The 15,968-nt window shown below is 43.8% G+C and overlaps 1 protein-coding gene across 1 annotated transcript; it reads left to right on the top strand.

The window, feature by feature from the left end:
- The first annotated feature begins 18 nt into the window (after window positions 1-18).
- On the top strand, window positions 19-15,740 carry POGLUT1 (protein O-glucosyltransferase 1). The gene is made up of 11 exons (XM_027449355.3): window positions 19-179; window positions 297-387; window positions 2,853-2,996; window positions 3,442-3,577; window positions 6,280-6,401; window positions 7,915-7,974; window positions 8,886-8,985; window positions 9,774-9,832; window positions 12,138-12,305; window positions 12,830-12,886; window positions 13,518-15,740. Exons 1-11 carry the CDS (start codon window positions 83-85, stop codon window positions 13,672-13,674), a joined length of 1,191 nt encoding a protein of 396 aa, XP_027305156.1. The 5' UTR covers window positions 19-82; the 3' UTR covers window positions 13,675-15,740.
- The last annotated feature ends 228 nt before the right edge of the window (window positions 15,741-15,968 follow it).

The raw sequence follows: 15,968 nt of genomic DNA, 5'->3' as shown, positions 1-15,968 counted from the left end.
TGAGGGGGGGGCCAGCGGTGGCCGCGGCCGCCATTTGTAGCCGGGCCGTCTCCGCCCCCCCCCCCGGCGGCACGGCGGCGCCATGGGGCGGGCGGCGCTGCCCCTCTGGGCGCTGCTGGCCCTGGGGGCGCTGCGGGCACCGGCACCGGTACCGGGGGTGGCGGCGGGCGGCCCGGCAGGTGAGCGCGGCTGCAGGGGGGTCGGGCTGGGTGATGCTGGTCCGCTGCGCGGCACCCGCAGGTCGCCCCGGCGGTTTCACGAATGAGCTTTTGGCTTTTCCTTCCTGTGTGTTTCAGATGCCAACTGGAAGACGATAACTGACCGCATTAACAACGCCGTGGGAGCCTATAAGCCATGTGTAAAGGAGAATTGCAGCTGCCACCAGAGGTGAGACACTGCTTTGCTTGGTACCGGACAGGACTCTGGCCACGAGCGGGAACACTTCTGGCAGCACTGATGGATGAGAGTTAGCTGTAGAGTATTTGGGCTCTAAAGTATCATATCTGCAGCCATCGTAGATCACAGTGCTTGCCAGAAGGAGATGATTAATGGCATTGTGTGAAATAGGCCTCCGTAGCTCTAGTAGAGGGTGTGTCCAGCTGCAGATCGGTCACAGTCCTTGTTGTCCTCTGCGACTGAATGACATAAACTGTGTCAGCATCTCATACCTGAGCACACAGTAATCCCACACACAGCTGGTGGTATTTCTGTGTTAAAAATCCCCTTCTGCCTTCTCTCGCAGTGGGACACTGCTAACAAGTTTTTCTGATGGGCTTTTAAAAGTGGAAGAAATCAAGTACATGCAAAATATTTTAAAATAGGTAGGTTAAGAAGAATCATTACAGAAAGCACATTCATTTGGTCTGATGCTGTGTTGTACCTTGTGCGCTGCCTGTGCCTGGACAGGGCTTCCAGTGGGAGAAGGGAAGGGAGAACTGGAAGAGCCCTCTTTCTGGGGAGTTTAGTTCGCTGCTTGTCAGAACTGGAGTAGCAGTGCGTATTTAACTGCCTGACTTCTGCGTGACCTCAGATGGTCCAAGAGAAGCGCATTCAGGAAGTATTCCCCTGCTTTTAGGATTAGGCTTCCAAACGTAGAAGTGCAGATGTCCCATGTTCAGACTCCTGTTTAAAAAATAGATGTGCTCATTCATTTTGGAGGTGAGATTGAGCACCAGACTGGCTTTTAATATCAGATGAGTCATTTTGGGTCAACCATTGCTATACTGTTTGGAGGTTTTGATCTTCATTGCTCTTTATATATTTATGACAAGTCTCTTCTAGTTTAGTCTTCCAGTCTTTTTCCTCAGTTACAATTCAAATACAGCCTAAAGACATCTCCTAATCTTTAAACATACACTCCACTATCTCCTACCCGCCTTTGGGTATGACTTCCACACCTGCTTCAGAACATGATAATTGATAGTAACAGAAAGTTACAGTTGCTGTGATTCTCCAAACCTAGTTCTCATTACAGCAGCATTTCATTTAAGGGTTGTTTAAAGAGCAGTTTTATTCAGTAGTGACAGGCTTTACAAAAGAATCTGGAAAGATGATACAACATGTATCCACTGTGCACCTAAAAGACTCTTTTCATTTTGATAGCTGATTTGGAGATATGTAAGTGTGCAGCAGAACACTGAAAGCCAGTACTTTTTCCCAGATAACAGACTCTACTTGTGCCAGGTTTTCTGGTGGCCACGAACTGAAAAGAACTTTCAGAGACTACTGAAAGGTAGCAATATAGGCAAGAATGACATGGACATGCTGTAAAACTCTCCAACTTTCTTCATGATCTCCAGCTCATTAGATTTGCATCCCTGTCACACAGCTTATCCCGTGATCAGTCCATCTGTACCGGAACAATTCTTTATGTAGTTTACGATTTTTTATCTGATACAGAATAACAGAATCATTGAGGTAGGAGGGGAACCTGTTGAGATCATCAGGTCCAACCTCCTTGTTCAAGCAGGGCCACATAGAGTAAGTTGCCAGGACCATGTACAGCCAGGATATGAATATCTCCAAAGATGTGAACCCCACAACCTCTCTGGGCAACCTGTGCCAGGGTTTGATCATTCTCATAGTGGGTTCGCCCCATATGTATGTGCAGTGTTGTATGAAGCCAAGGCATTGATGCAGTGTCTACCAAAAAGTAGTGGAGAGGTTTTTGTGGCTCTTACAGTCCAGCAGCACTTACTAACTGCTCTAAGCAGTAGATCTGGGAGCCATTACAGTGAATTAATATAAGCTGTATCCTCCATCTGTATTTTCTTGTATAGGTTAGGGTTATATTTTCATACTGCATTCCTGGAGCTCACTGGTAATGTGCAGATGTCACAGAACAGACTTTGCTTATGCTTGTTCTCCTGAACTAGCTTTCATTGCATACAGCATTACTGGGTGATGCTGCTCCTCACAACTAAACTCTTCTTTTCTATGTCCAAATAGCATTTTGTGAGGAATTTGGTCTTGGTTTGGCCCATCATCCTTGGAAATCTTCAAGCTTCAGAACTCTGGTTAAGTGAACTGAAGGCTTTATCCACAACTTGCCAGGGTGTGTAAGGTGTTTTCTGGGATAATGACTACCATTGACAATGTTGATTTAGCCTGTGCTGGGTTTTCTGTTCAGGCAAACAGCACATAGATCATCAAAGAGCAAAGCTTGGACCTTTGAGTCTCTGAGTAGCGGCTGTTTCAAGTGACTGAAATTGAATCCTCCGATATGCCACGTGTAGCAGAGCTGGGAGCTATATGGAACTTGTCAGAGCTAGAAGCCTCTCCTGTATGTTGCAGTAATTCATGTGCTGTATCCTCCCTGCTGCACTCAGTTCTGGATGATTGTTTTGTTTCAGTGTCTGGAAGCAGGACCTGGCTCCTTTTCGAGATGGCATTTCCAAGGAGATAATGTCAGATGTGGTGAGCCGCAAGCTGGGGACGCACTACCAAATCGTTAAGAACAAGCTGTACCGTGAGCACGACTGCATGTTCCCTGCAAGGTAAGAGCTGTGCAGAAGATCCTGTCTCCCTAGCTGGGACACAGGAGTACTTCCAGCCCTGCCACGTTAAAAGTCACTGAGCACAAAGATATTTCATTTCCTTACCGATTCCTTGTCAGGGCAGGAGCCTAGAAAATTCTGTATGAGCCTTAAATGTGAGAAGGAAGTGAGTGTCATTGTTGCACCTTGGTGTAGAAAGAGCTCATTGATTCTGGGGTCCCAGAGAAAGCTGCAGACCAAGTCAGGTTTAAGAGGATGGGTTGCTTCACTGGTGTCTACACTGCACTGCGGCTTAGAGGCTGCTGGAGGCAGTCCCCAGCCTGGACCATGGCGTGTCTCAGGCTCACCATCTCTTCTGCTGCTGCACAGAGAGAGGGGCCCGCAAGAGGCTCTGTGATTCTGCTTCTCCTTATGGTTCTTTGCCATATGTGTCATTTCTCCACAGATGCAGTGGAGTCGAGCATTTCCTTCAGGGGATCATCAGCCGCCTCCCTGACATGGAAATGGTGATCAATGTGCGAGACTACCCGCAGGTCCCCAAGTGGATGAAACCCATTGTCCCGGTCTTCTCCTTCAGTAAGGTGAGCACACTATTAAAAGCTGAGCATTTCTGAGACATGCGTGTCCTCCTTTTTCTTGCTAACGCATATTTTGGAGGATGGTTCCCCCAAGATTTCCCGTGTGTCAAAATTGCTTGCTCTTTTTCACTCGTTATGCTGCTTTTTGCTTCCAGTTTTCTGGCAGACAGACTTACAGATTTATTTAATAGAAGAGTTTTTCCCCTCATTAGCTCCTCTTCCAGGTCAAAAAGTGTACCTCTGCTACAGCAGAATGATGCACAGCTGGATGGGATATGTGCCAGCATCACTGTGATTTGTTACAATGCCTCTGTTAAAATTGTAGCCACAGCTTATCAGCATTGTTAAGGATTTTTCATCATCAGTCCGCTGTCATAGCTGATCTCAGTTAATATGAATATTTCAGTCCTCTTTTTTTTTTTGGCACCACAGATAACTGTTCCTTATCTTCATTTCTTTTTCCATCTCCAAATATGCTCATACACACAGAGGCAGACACACACACAGACATTTGCTCTCTCCTCTATTTCCAGACTGAAGAGAACTGTATTTTTTCCTGCCTTTCCATTGTTAAACCTGACTGTAGGCCAGTGCCTCACCATTTCCAATAAAATGTCCTTACATCTCAAACTTCAGGAAATCTTGCTGTGCCTTAGTACATGCCCAACATGCCCAAATTCTACAGCTTTGCCACCTAACCCTGATCATGACCCTGTCCTTGGCTGAAGGCCAGCAGACTGTAGGATGCAAATAGAAGCAATAAATCATTTGCTCTTGCAAGCTCTGGCTGTACTTTGATTCTGCTAAATTATAGTATCTTACCCTAAACCCAGGCCTACAGCTCATGCAGTCTGACCTCTAATGTGTTTCACCAGTGCCTAATCCCCAGCCATTCTTAAACTATCTCCCGAATTCCAGTACAACATTGCAAGTGCTATCATTCAAGAACTTTGTTCACTGCTAGATGTATTAGTAAAGGTGTCTGTCTTGCCCCTGAACCATAGCACATCCTTAACTCTCGCCAGCAGAACCCAAATGGATGCAGACCAGGTTGCAGAAGTTTAATCTCTGCAGTCATATTCATCATCCTGCCCCTGGCTCCCTTGCAGGACTCTGCAAGAAACTTGAGTTTCCCAGTCACTGCTGTCCAGTATCTGAACTGTAATCTCAGCCCTGTCCTTAGCTGAAACGCAGTGACCCAGGCACAGCTTTTATTTGCACAGACTGCGTTAGTCCCTGCCAGAATGAGGAGGGTTCAGGATGCTGGTCCACGGTGCTTGAAACATAAGGATTGCAGGATTGTTGTATTCTGCATCTTGGAAGGGTGGTGGCTGGAGTTGTCATGGTTTGTTACCCATGCCTGCTTATAGCAAGGCTGGGAAGGAGCAGACTGTAGAAGCGCACTCTCATTTAAGTTGGAAGGCACCTCAGGAGGTTGTTAAACCACTACACCAGTCCAGCACCTCACTCATAGCAGGACCAACTAGTTGGGGGTGCCAGGGGCTGCATCCTGCCCAGTTCTGAGCATTTCCAAGAACAGGGTGTCCATGGCCCCCCTGGGCACATGCCCTAGTGTTTCGCTTCCCTCAGAATGAAAACAGGTTTCCCAGTTTTTAATTGGATTATTTTTTTTCATAATCAAAGTCTGTTGCCTCACATTCTTAGTGCACTTCTGAAAAGAGCCTGCTTCTATCTTCCCTAAATTCTTCCATTAGGTTGCAGAAGACAACATTTAGATTCCTGCAAGCCTTCCCGTGCATGAACAAACCCAGTTCTCAACTTTCTTTTCATATGTCTTGTGCACCAGCCTCCTAACTACTTTGGTGGACTTGGCTCTCCAGTATTTCCAGGTGACAGACAGATGGAGAAGTTGGATAGTAAGTTTGTTACTAGTGCAGAAAAGTGCCCCTGTAATCTGGTTTCATGAAAGAATTTACTCTTAGGTACTGTTTTTCCCCTTGATTAAAAGAGAATTTAAGCATCCAGATAGGAATGAGGAATTGAAATTCTTACATGACTGGGATGTTTGTTACAGTGAATTGTCAAGTGATTTCTGAGAAGTCCGGAATGATACGAAGTACTGGAAACCTAAATGTCAAAGGGCCTAGAAGGGCTTCCGTCACAGAGGAGATAGTAACGCCTCGTAAGTTACGATCAGTAGAACATACTTTAGAAAGGTATATGGAGCTCAGGTTTTACAATATTTACTAATTAGCTATATCATAGATCTTCTTTGTTACTTTCTAACATGGAATTGCCATGTTATCATGTAGCAAGGCACAGCCTTTTTGAAATCATTGAAACATTTTGGTTGGAAAGTACCTTCAGAAGCCAGTGGCCCACTCAGAGCAGGTATGCCTGCTGAAATACACCGCCTTTCTTCAGCTGAGTTGTGTTCATGTGGCCCCTTGCAACCTTGTGGTGACCACAAAGCTCTCACGGCTGCTTATCACAGAATCACAGAATTTCTAGGTTGGAAGAGACCTCAAGATCATCGAGTCCAACCTCTGACCTAACGCTAACAGTCCCCACTAAACCATATCCCTAAGCTCTACATCTAAACGTCTTTTAAAGACTTCCAGGGATGGAGGGAGCAGTGAGGGAGAAACCAGACAGAATGCCCTGAAAGGAAATCGCTGCTGGTGGGCTCAGGGAACCGAAGTAAATGCTACTGTTACTCTTAAATTATTCTCCTTTTTCTTAAGACACACGAATACAATGACATCATGTATCCTGCCTGGACGTTTTGGGAAGGAGGACCAGCTGTTTGGCCGATTTACCCAACCGGTTTAGGGCGCTGGGACCTCATGAGAGAGGACCTCAAAAGGTATGTTTTAGAAATGAATATTTTGGGGGAGGCTGAATGGAAAACAAAAATCACAGTGAAAGTCATCTAGCACTGAGCAGCATTAGGGCAACGTTGAAGTCTTAAGACTGTAGGTCTGTCGGTCTGTTATCTGTCCTGCTGCCTCATTAACTACGTACAGCCTATCTGCTGTATAAGAACTCTCCATGGAAACCTTGGATGATGTAACTAAAAGTTATAATTAGCTTCCCTGTTTCCAACACTTTAGTAAGGAATGCAGAGGACAAAGTATGCGCATTGGGCTGTCAGGACAAGATTACTATCATTTTCAGTGGAACACGGTTTGTCAATAAAGCAGGAGTTATCTTTTGCCTGCAGAAATCTCCCCTGACACATAGAAATATTGTTCTTTGTTTACACCTGCTTCTCTAGGAGCTGTGTTGTTTTTTTTTTACTGCAGAGATGATCCAGGCTATTTGTGTAAGCTTCTGAAAGGGTAAAGGAAAGCCTTCTTTAGGTCTGCTTTTACTTGAGTATTGTACAACAGAGGAATCTGGAATCATTCCCACAAAGCAAGAATGATTACCGTGCTGAGAGTAAGACAGAATATGTTTCTGATTGGGAGTCTTCCTTTTCACAGGATCTTTGACTATTAGCAGAGTAAGGGGCTGTTTCCCCTGGAGAGTGACAAATAAAGTATGTAACAGTTAATGAACATGGAAACGTAACAAGAAAAAAAACACACAACACCTTGATGTGAAACAGTTAGCATGAGCGTGTGAGGTTGAATGTTTCCTTCTACAAAATCCTAAGCCAAATGTACTATAGTACAATGCAGCGAAGGTTCAAAGTACTTGTTTATCCTTGCTTCACCACTGAGCCCCACTTATGTCACTGGGTTACAAGCAGATGCGAAGCTTAACCTGCACGGATCAGGTTGGAGATCAGGATGTCAAGCCAGGTGCAACAGAAACGTACAACAAACAGCTCCCTAGAGGGAGGCAGGCGACTGCATTGACAAAAATAAAGCGTGTGAACAGTTATTTTGAAGAGCTCACAAATCCAAATTGAAATTTATTTGGGGAAATGACGAGCCCCTGTGTTTTCAAAACATGGGGCTTTTTTATTTCTAAGTGGGAAATGACGATAGCTAAAAACTCTGTAGTCATTTTGCACTATCCATAGTCAGCAAAGTAGAGAAAAATAAAGCAACAATGTAAAAAGTGGATTAAAATTTTAGGTTAATTTTAATACCCTTAAAGACTAATGTTTGGTAGGGGTGTGTGTGTGTAATTTATTGTTTTCACTGAAAAGTGTTCCGAAAAGTAGCCTATATCATGTGGTCTTGACCACAGTATTCGCAGGAAAACATATTTCATTGGACCTGGCAGAGAGTTTTTTCTGCTATAGTGAAGAAAATGATTTCCATCAAAAACGAAGAATTGTAAAATGAGACCATGCTGTGAAAACTGATGAGATTACTGTTTCATGGTTTTATTAAATCATTTATTGCCATGTATAAACAATATTTCAGATCTGCGGAAAAATGGCCATGGACGAAAAAAATCTCTAAAGGATATTTCCGAGGATCCAGGTGAGCATATCTTCCTAAACAATTGTAATCTAGAATATCTTCTTTAAAATTATGGAAAGTGAGACATTTTCTACAGCTAAATTTCACCACTGTAATACTAGTTTGCAACTAGTTTATTATAGTCAGCTTAATGTTAGAAACAGAGGTTATTATGGATTTGCTGCTTTATTTCTTAATGAGTCAAGTTTCTTAGAACCAGTTCTTTTGTTCTGTGAAAGGAACTGCAAGTGCATAATGTAAATCTAAAGATTTGATACTGGTGAGCACGCCTCTTGCCAACGTGAATACTTTATTCTCTGTGGAAGTGCTTATCAGTGAATCAACAAGTATTCTTCTGTTAGTTACCTGAGTGATGGGGGTTAAGAGGAGAGATTATTTTTCTCCCCAGAGACAGTTTGAACCATATTAACCGCTGCTCCTCTCTGTTCCTCCAACATCATTGAGTTTCAGGGGTGGACTTGACATCCTGCTATTAATAGGTAGGTTCAGGAGATGATGAGGAGTGAGCCTCAGGGATGTCATAACCTTGTTTATCGGCAGGGGTCAGAGGGATCAGATCTGGAGATGCTTACCATCTCTTAGCTCTCTCTGACTTAGGGAGCTGAAGTACCCGTCAGGGTAAGGCCTAAAGGAAAGAGCATCTCTGCTGATATGTCCTGGGAATTACTTAAATAATACTATTAAACATTTACTGTTTTTTCATAAGTGAAACAAAGAAATGTGGCCTCAGATCATTTTTCTTCTGCTAACATACCCTTGGACAGATGTCTACTGTATGGTAGGCACTCAGTAATGTTTTCTGGGCACACACTGAGGTCAGTTCCATAAAGAGGCAGGGTTTCGAGTCCTGTAGTTGGGTAGCTGTGTCAGGTGAGATGGTTTGGCAATGACTGAGGTCATTTCTTTTGCAGAACAAGCCCTGAGAGAGATCCCCTCATTCTGCTGTCCCGAGAAGACCCAGAACTCGTTGATGCTGAGTACACTAAAAATCAGGCTTGGAAATCTGAGAAGGTGAGTGGGTGTTGCCTCTCTTCTGAGCATGAGGGCCAGAAAGGGTAGCATTGCAAGATGGCTTTGATGATTGAGATGCATCTTGTTGGAGAGCTGAGTGGTGTAGCATGGGGGAGGCTTGCAGGTCTGTTGAGGGTAGGGCTCTCTGGTGGATGAAAGGAAGAGTCTCTAGAGCCTGCCAGGACCACTTTTTTTTTTTTTTTCTTTCCATCTACGCTTTTTGTTGAAAAAAGCCAGCACAGATAAGAAAATGAACTTATGCCAATCCCCTCCTCTCCCATTACTGAAAAATTAGCCAACTTCCCCTTCTAGCCCCAAGCTGCTTGCGTGTTGCTGTCAGTCTTTCTAAACCTTTTTCTGTCATCCCCATCTCTTTGTCTTGCTGCTGATAGCGTTCTGATAATTGCTGCTGGTAACTTTTTAGCTCCATATTAGTGCACAGTCCAGCTCTCTCCAGACAGTCTTGGCTAATCCAGTTACACTTGGCTTCACAGAGTCCATTGTCCCAAGCTGTTTTCAGCTCTGTAGCTGCCAACTAAACATTATCATTTAATGTGTTTGCACTGGCATTTGCTTACAGGCAATGTGTAATTTACTGAACTTTTTTTTTTCTTGTTTGAAGGGCTCCAAATTCTTTATAATACTTCTAAAAGCCCACCAGGGAAGGTTTTCTCAGAAGTGAGATGGAGAGCTTTGATGCTTCAGATTTATTTGTAACTGAGAAGCAAAATGAGTTTGAAATAACCATATAAAATTTACTTATTTTTTTAAATTCTGTTTACTTTAAGGACACCTTAGGGAAGCCTCCTGCAAAGGAAATTCCACTGGTTGATCACTGCAAATACAAGTAAGAATTTTGAAAAGTAAAGCTGTTGAAGGGCTATGGGCTATTTCTTTCCTTGCATGGTGCATCGTCTCAATTTATTTTAAGATCTAATTCCAGCAACCAGCTCCATGTAGACAGGGAGGTTTGTGAACAGACATAGAGCAGCTGAAAATTTGGGAGCTTACTGTGGCCTGTGTCAGTGTCAGCTTTCCCCTGTCAGGTCAGGAGAAATAAAGTGCTTTGGGGAAAGTAAAGATCTTAGATCACTAATTAACATATAGATAGAAAATACATTTACTTTTACGTGTTGTTTTTTTTTTTTTTTTTGAGAAAAACTTTCTATAAATTTTTCTTTATGTTCCTATATCAAGCTGTGAGTTCAAAATTGTTGCATTTTGGTGCTACGGGGATAGCATTATTGTCTTCGAGGACATAAGGAAGGAAGGAATCATGTCTTCATACGCATATTGGTGCAAGGGTTGCTGTTGAATGTATATAGTAAAAGAGAAAACCTGAAATATGACTGAGCAGATATAGTACTGATTCATACTTTACATGTTGCTTGGGAGAATGTGGTTTTGATTTACAAAGGATTTTATTTTTTAACTACTTTGGGGAGGCTTTGTTAGTGTAATATTCTCGTGGCTTTCTCTGTAGAAATACAGACTTGGCTTGCGTGTACTTGTATGTCTAATGTTTTGATTTTCCTTTTGCTTTAAAAGTTTGCATTTAGTTGCAATTCCACCAGCTAGAATCTGCTGTTACAAGAGCTCAGTCACTTGGCTGAAGCTGTGTTTTTGTGCAAATGTGATTGACTTGTCTCATTTTATATTTCACTAGACTGTTGCCCAGATTTCTCCCTTCTGTTACACATAGGCTTCCCCAAACTCCTGATGCCTCCTCAGCCCCTCCATACAGTGTGGGCCAAGACATTCTCTCACACTTTTGTCATAGCCCCATTTAGGAATAATCATCAATAGCTGTTGTCAGCAGCGGCATATGGACTCTGTGGAGTCTGTTATGGACAACTGTCCCCTACAGTGGTCCCGTGGTGTATTATTGACTTCAGACTGTCATTGGGAAAACACAGGTACAAAAAGAGGGGCTGTAATCACACTACCTAACCTAGAAGCCGCACCTCCATCTGTCCACAGGCTGTGAGAGGCAGGGTCTGGCAGGGTCAACAGGAATTTCTCACTGTGTCCTTCAGTGCTATACAGAATTGTATACAGAAGTCTGAGAGTAGCCCTTAGTGACTTGGATGAGGTTACAGGTGATGGGAACCACAGCTTGAACTGGACAGAGGCATTTTCTTGCTTCCACGCCACTGTTTACGTTGTTGTTCAGTTAGTGTGCTCCTCATCCCTGCCTCGAGCTCCTATGTAATACAAGGAATGCAAAATAATTTCAGATTTACTCCCTTTCACTTACTGCTGAACCAAGTTTAGCTACAGTCCCCATCTCACCCAAAATAGCTGTGTTAAAGGGAGAAGTCCCCTCCCCCAGCCCAAAATGTTTGACTTCAAAGATTAGTTCCATGTACTGCGGGGTTTTACCCACAGGAAAAACAGCTTTCCATATAATTGGAGAAACGTGGGTATGAAAAAGCAAGAAAGCAAACAAACAAACATGCCTCTGAGATACAGTTTGCAAAGCAAAATCTGTCCCCCTCCCCCAGTCAAGCCCATTTTACTAACTTGGCAGAAAATACTGAAAACAAAATTGTTGATTCTTTGTTATCAGCAAAGTCCATCTGTTTTGTGCTAGCCTGTTTAACCTCCTAGGGTTACATTCCCAAGTTAATATGAAACAATTAGATTCAGATTAAAGCAGGATCCCAGAAGAAAAAAGAAAAAAAGGCTGAATAGATATGTCAAAGAAGAACAATGAAAGAAAAAGCTCATTGCAAGACAACAGAATTGGGAAAAAGCTCCTCATGGGAACAGAGTCTCTGGAGCAGCGTACAGTCCCAGGAGCAGCATCCACGTTGTGACCTTCTGTGCCTTTCTGGCAGTGGTCTGTGAGGCAAGCCTTCGTTGGTTTGCCATGAGCAGGTGTCTTTGTTGGAGGTAAAGCTTCACTTGCTAAGTTTTGATAGGCACCGGAAACTCTCCTAGCACCTCCGTAACTCCTTTGCAACGAGTTGCTTCAAATAAATGTCCTCCCTCTTTTAGTGAGAAGTGCTTAGCTTGGTGTGAGAGAGATCCCTGTGTCCTCACACGTTCCCTGTGAGAGAAGGTTGATCACTATTCAAAGTCCAGTGTCTTACCGTCTTTCTCCATAAAATGACAGATGTGATCAGCTCCTCTCCTTTCTTCTTTTACAGGTATCTGTTTAATTTCCGGGGAGTGGCTGCCAGTTTCCGTTTGAAACACCTCTTCTTGTGTGGTTCGCTCGTCTTTCACGTTGGAGAAGAGTGGTTGGAGTTCTTCTACCCCCAGCTGAAGCCTTGGGTCCACTATGTCCCAGTCAGATCAGACCTCTCTGATGTCAGGTGTGAGACCCTAAGAGTGCTCAGTGGGGCACTGCATGCCATGGGAAAACACTGCTGCATTTTATTTGGTTTGTATTACACTAGGAAGAGCCTCCACTCATAGGCATCAGTCAAGTGCTCTTGGAGGTCATTTTCTTCTCTCTTTATTACCACACCCAGAGAATCTTCTGCTTGTGTTACTTACGCAATACAGTTTCACTGGGGTATGTAGGTCTCAGCCTCACTGAAATCAGCAGGCACTGCATCCTTAAATATCTTTGCAAGTGGCCACTGCAACATGGATAAGGAGAAGAGGACCATATTACTGGGCTAAAAACATGTCAGCTCCTGGATTTCAGCATGCTGTCCAGGACTTACATGGAACAACTGACAGTGATGAGTATCTTCTGTGCACTGAAATGAGGAGCACCAATCCCTTGCTCAGCTCTAAATCTTTAATCTCATCCTCCACAATATTTTAGCTAAATTTAGCAATAGTTCTCCACTGAACTAGTTGTTTCATAGCATTTTTTTTGTTATTTTAGGGAGCTGTTGCAGTTTGTAAAGGAAAATGATAACATAGCACAAGAAATTGCAGAGAGGTAAGTCGTGTGTCCTTTCTGTCTGTCAAACACTCTTATCTAAAACATTTTCTTAGGCAACTTTTGAAGGGGTTACCTGTCAAAGACAGCCTGGTATTAATAGGGTAAAGTATATTTTTCTTCTGCAATAACAGCAGGAGGGTTGGAGGACTTAATACAAGCAGGGGGAACTGGATAACAAGATTATATGTTTAGGTGTTCGGTTCAGATGTGACCCATGTCAGGAACCCCACTGAAAGCCATCAGAAGTTCAGAGCTTTCGTCTCGGTGTGAAGCGAGTTGACCCCTGGGAACTGTGTCTGCATTATAACTATTATATACGCAGGCTGGCAGGGACTGGCTTCTGAAGCAGCAGGCACCACTGTTGCTCAGGCTGTATCTGATACGTGAAATCTGATATTTATTATCCCAGATAACAAATACCATCTTGAGGATAACAAAAGCACTGCAAGTGTCAGAGCTATGAGACTGAATGAAAGTTGTGAAATTGAAATAGACGGTACAGAGCAATGCGTGTTGTTTCTCATTTGAAAAAAAGCAGAGGAGTGAAAGTTGATATCCATATAAAACAGAACCAAAGACTCTTGCAGGAACTGGAAATTGGTTCTGACTGTGCCTTGTGTGTCTCTAGGGGACGCCAATTCATCACTGAACACTTGCAGATGGAGGATGTCTCTTGCTACTGGGAGCATCTGTTGTCAGAATATTCCCAAGCCTTGACTTACAAAGTGAAAAGGAGGAAGAACTACAGTGAGATCACTTCTGAATGGCCAAAAACCGAACTGTAGAGGCTTCTCCGTTTTTCTCTTCAGCTCAGACTGATCTCTGGAAATCTGAAGATCGGTGTATCTTCTTCCTTGTTCTTAGATCTATTATCCTTTGTACTAAGACTACAGAGAACAGCAATAGGCTAACTTGAAAATTGTTCCCATGCAGTGGGACCCAGTTACTGTCACCATAAGAACATTAAGTAGGATGTTGGATTATGGCTATTTAGTGGGGTTGTTATGCCTGTGCCTGGAAGAGCATAGTTAGCATTTGGGACTTTGTTACTACCTGTCTAAGAATGATCCTAAATCCCATTCAGTTAATTAGATGCCTTCATGTTAAATTTACTAGACCTTTTGCCAGATCCTCTGTACTCACAGGCAAGGTAGTATCCGCTACGCTCAACTGGGAGATGCACATCTATTTTTGGCAGTGATCAGTGTTTTCTCATCCATGTGATGACACTTGGGATATTAGGAGTTCTCTGACAGAAGCAGGTGCTGGGATTTGGGGTAGCCTTTTTAGATAGCTTATAGCTTACTTTTCTGATGTTTGTGTCAGGTTTTTAAAGAGGTTGATGGCAAGGCTTTGATGGGCTGTTAAGAGGACAAATTATCCTTGCACAGATAAATTACCTACCTCATAGGAGAACGGCTGGTGATGATAATGTTACCACAGTACTTAGCCTGAGTAGCAGACAGTCAAGCAGTTGAGATAAGCAGTGTTTGTCCTCTGTTGCAGGGGCAATGAGGTGGATGCATGGCTGTGCAAAACTGAGCCCCTGTTAGCAAGCTCTCACCAGTCCACTGGCCAGATGTCCTGGGACCCTTAAGAACCTAGAGAAAGTATACACAGAGGTAGATTCAGCTCTTAGGTTCTTTGTCTTTTTTCTTTTTGTCTTTTTTTCTTTTTTTTTTCCAGATGTTCACAGATTCTCTGCTCTGATCCCCTTCTGCAACCTTACTAGGGTATTTTATTTTAAAGGGGGTAACACCTCTTCACTCCATCATCATTCTTTTCTTTCACCCAGCTGTTATGTTCCTTTTCTGATCTTCCTCAGTCTGTCTGAGGGAATGTCTTCAATCACACAATGGCAGCTATTTGTGATATTATTCATTTTAAATTCAAGTCACAGGTTCTTTAGGCTGACTGTATTTATGCCAACTACAGGCTGCTCAGCTCATAAGGAGTGCAGTTTCTAAAATGCTCTGTTGCCCCTGAACTGAGAGGCCTGGCAGGAAGCAGCACATTCTCTAGCATTCAGATAGGCTTAGTTTCTCCTACTTACAGTTTGTTCGGTAATGTCAAAGCCTTGTATTAAAACAAGTTTTCTAGTGGCAAAGAGCTAGACTGTGCTGGTTCCTAGCCTGTCTAGTCCCCTTCTGCTGTGAGCTGCTTGCCCTTATGCTTTGGGATCACTGCTCCTTCTGTGCTGCAGCTCGTCTGTGTGAGCAGGGTCAGAGCAGCTGCTGTCCCAGATATGTCCTTTGGGTGTCAGTGGTCATCTGTCAGTTGAGCACAGTCCTTGGCACTCCTGGCATGTGGGTGCCCAAGTCTTCAGAAGCTGGAGTGCGGAGAAGCAAACTGCTCCTGCTGGCCTGAGCCAGCAGCGTGGGATCCCAGTGTGGCCTATGCAGCCCCAGTCATAGGAAACAACACAGTAGTAGAAGGGATAACAGCTCATACTCCTGTCTGTAGTCAGTTTGGATCAGAGAACACGCTACCAAGGACAGTAATGCCAGGTACATGCACAACACGAATGCATTTGGAGGCCTCAGCAGCACTGCCAGCCCCTGGCACAGGGAAATAACTGCCAGACCCAGCAGTCAAGCACCAGCTGCTGGAGCAGCGCACTGCTTGTGTGACCACTGGCTGGGTTCTCCCAGCGGGCAAAGAAAATAAATCAGGGTATTAAAATAGCTTGGTTTCTGAGGAAAAGAGTTGTATAAGAGTGGAAGGGGTTTTGTGGTCTTGTATTCTTAGCCAATGAAGAGACAGCAGCCTGAGAAACTGAAACAGCAATGTATACTTTTTTTTTAAACCATTTTTAGTGATGTGCTTTTGGAATAAAATAACCAAAAATGAAGTCTTGTTGGATGCATCATTTCTTAATCAGAGTGGTAAGAAAAGGTCTGGATAGCCCCCAGCTGTTTCACCAGAGCAGGTGAAGCGCGTCTTTCTGTTTTTTCCTCTTCCACAGTAACATTTGGGGTGTCTCAGTGGTATCTGTGAAATACTGCCCAAGTCACCACTGCAGGTCCTGGCTGATGCTGACTGAAACCTTTCCACCTCCAGCAGGACGGGGACTCGTGTG

The sequence above is a fragment of the Anas platyrhynchos genome, chromosome 1, assembly GCF_047663525.1.
Source record: "Anas platyrhynchos isolate ZD024472 breed Pekin duck chromosome 1, IASCAAS_PekinDuck_T2T, whole genome shotgun sequence".
In the NCBI taxonomy this organism is placed as follows: domain Eukaryota; kingdom Metazoa; phylum Chordata; class Aves; order Anseriformes; family Anatidae; genus Anas; species Anas platyrhynchos.
The sequence above is the reverse complement of the archived record's forward strand: the minus strand, read 5'-3'. Positions and strand labels throughout refer to the sequence as shown.

Excerpts from the sequence above, each read along its gene's own strand:
- POGLUT1 (XM_027449355.3), top strand. The coding sequence starts at position 83 with ATGGGGCGGGCGGCGCTGCCCCTCTGGGCGCTGCTGGCCCTGGGGGCG. Across the intron at positions 180-296 it reads GGCGGCGGGCGGCCCGGCAG|ATGCCAACTGGAAGACGATA; the intron begins GTGAGCGCGGCT and ends TGTGTGTTTCAG. Across the intron at positions 2,997-3,441 it reads GACTGCATGTTCCCTGCAAG|ATGCAGTGGAGTCGAGCATT; the intron begins GTAAGAGCTGTG and ends ATTTCTCCACAG.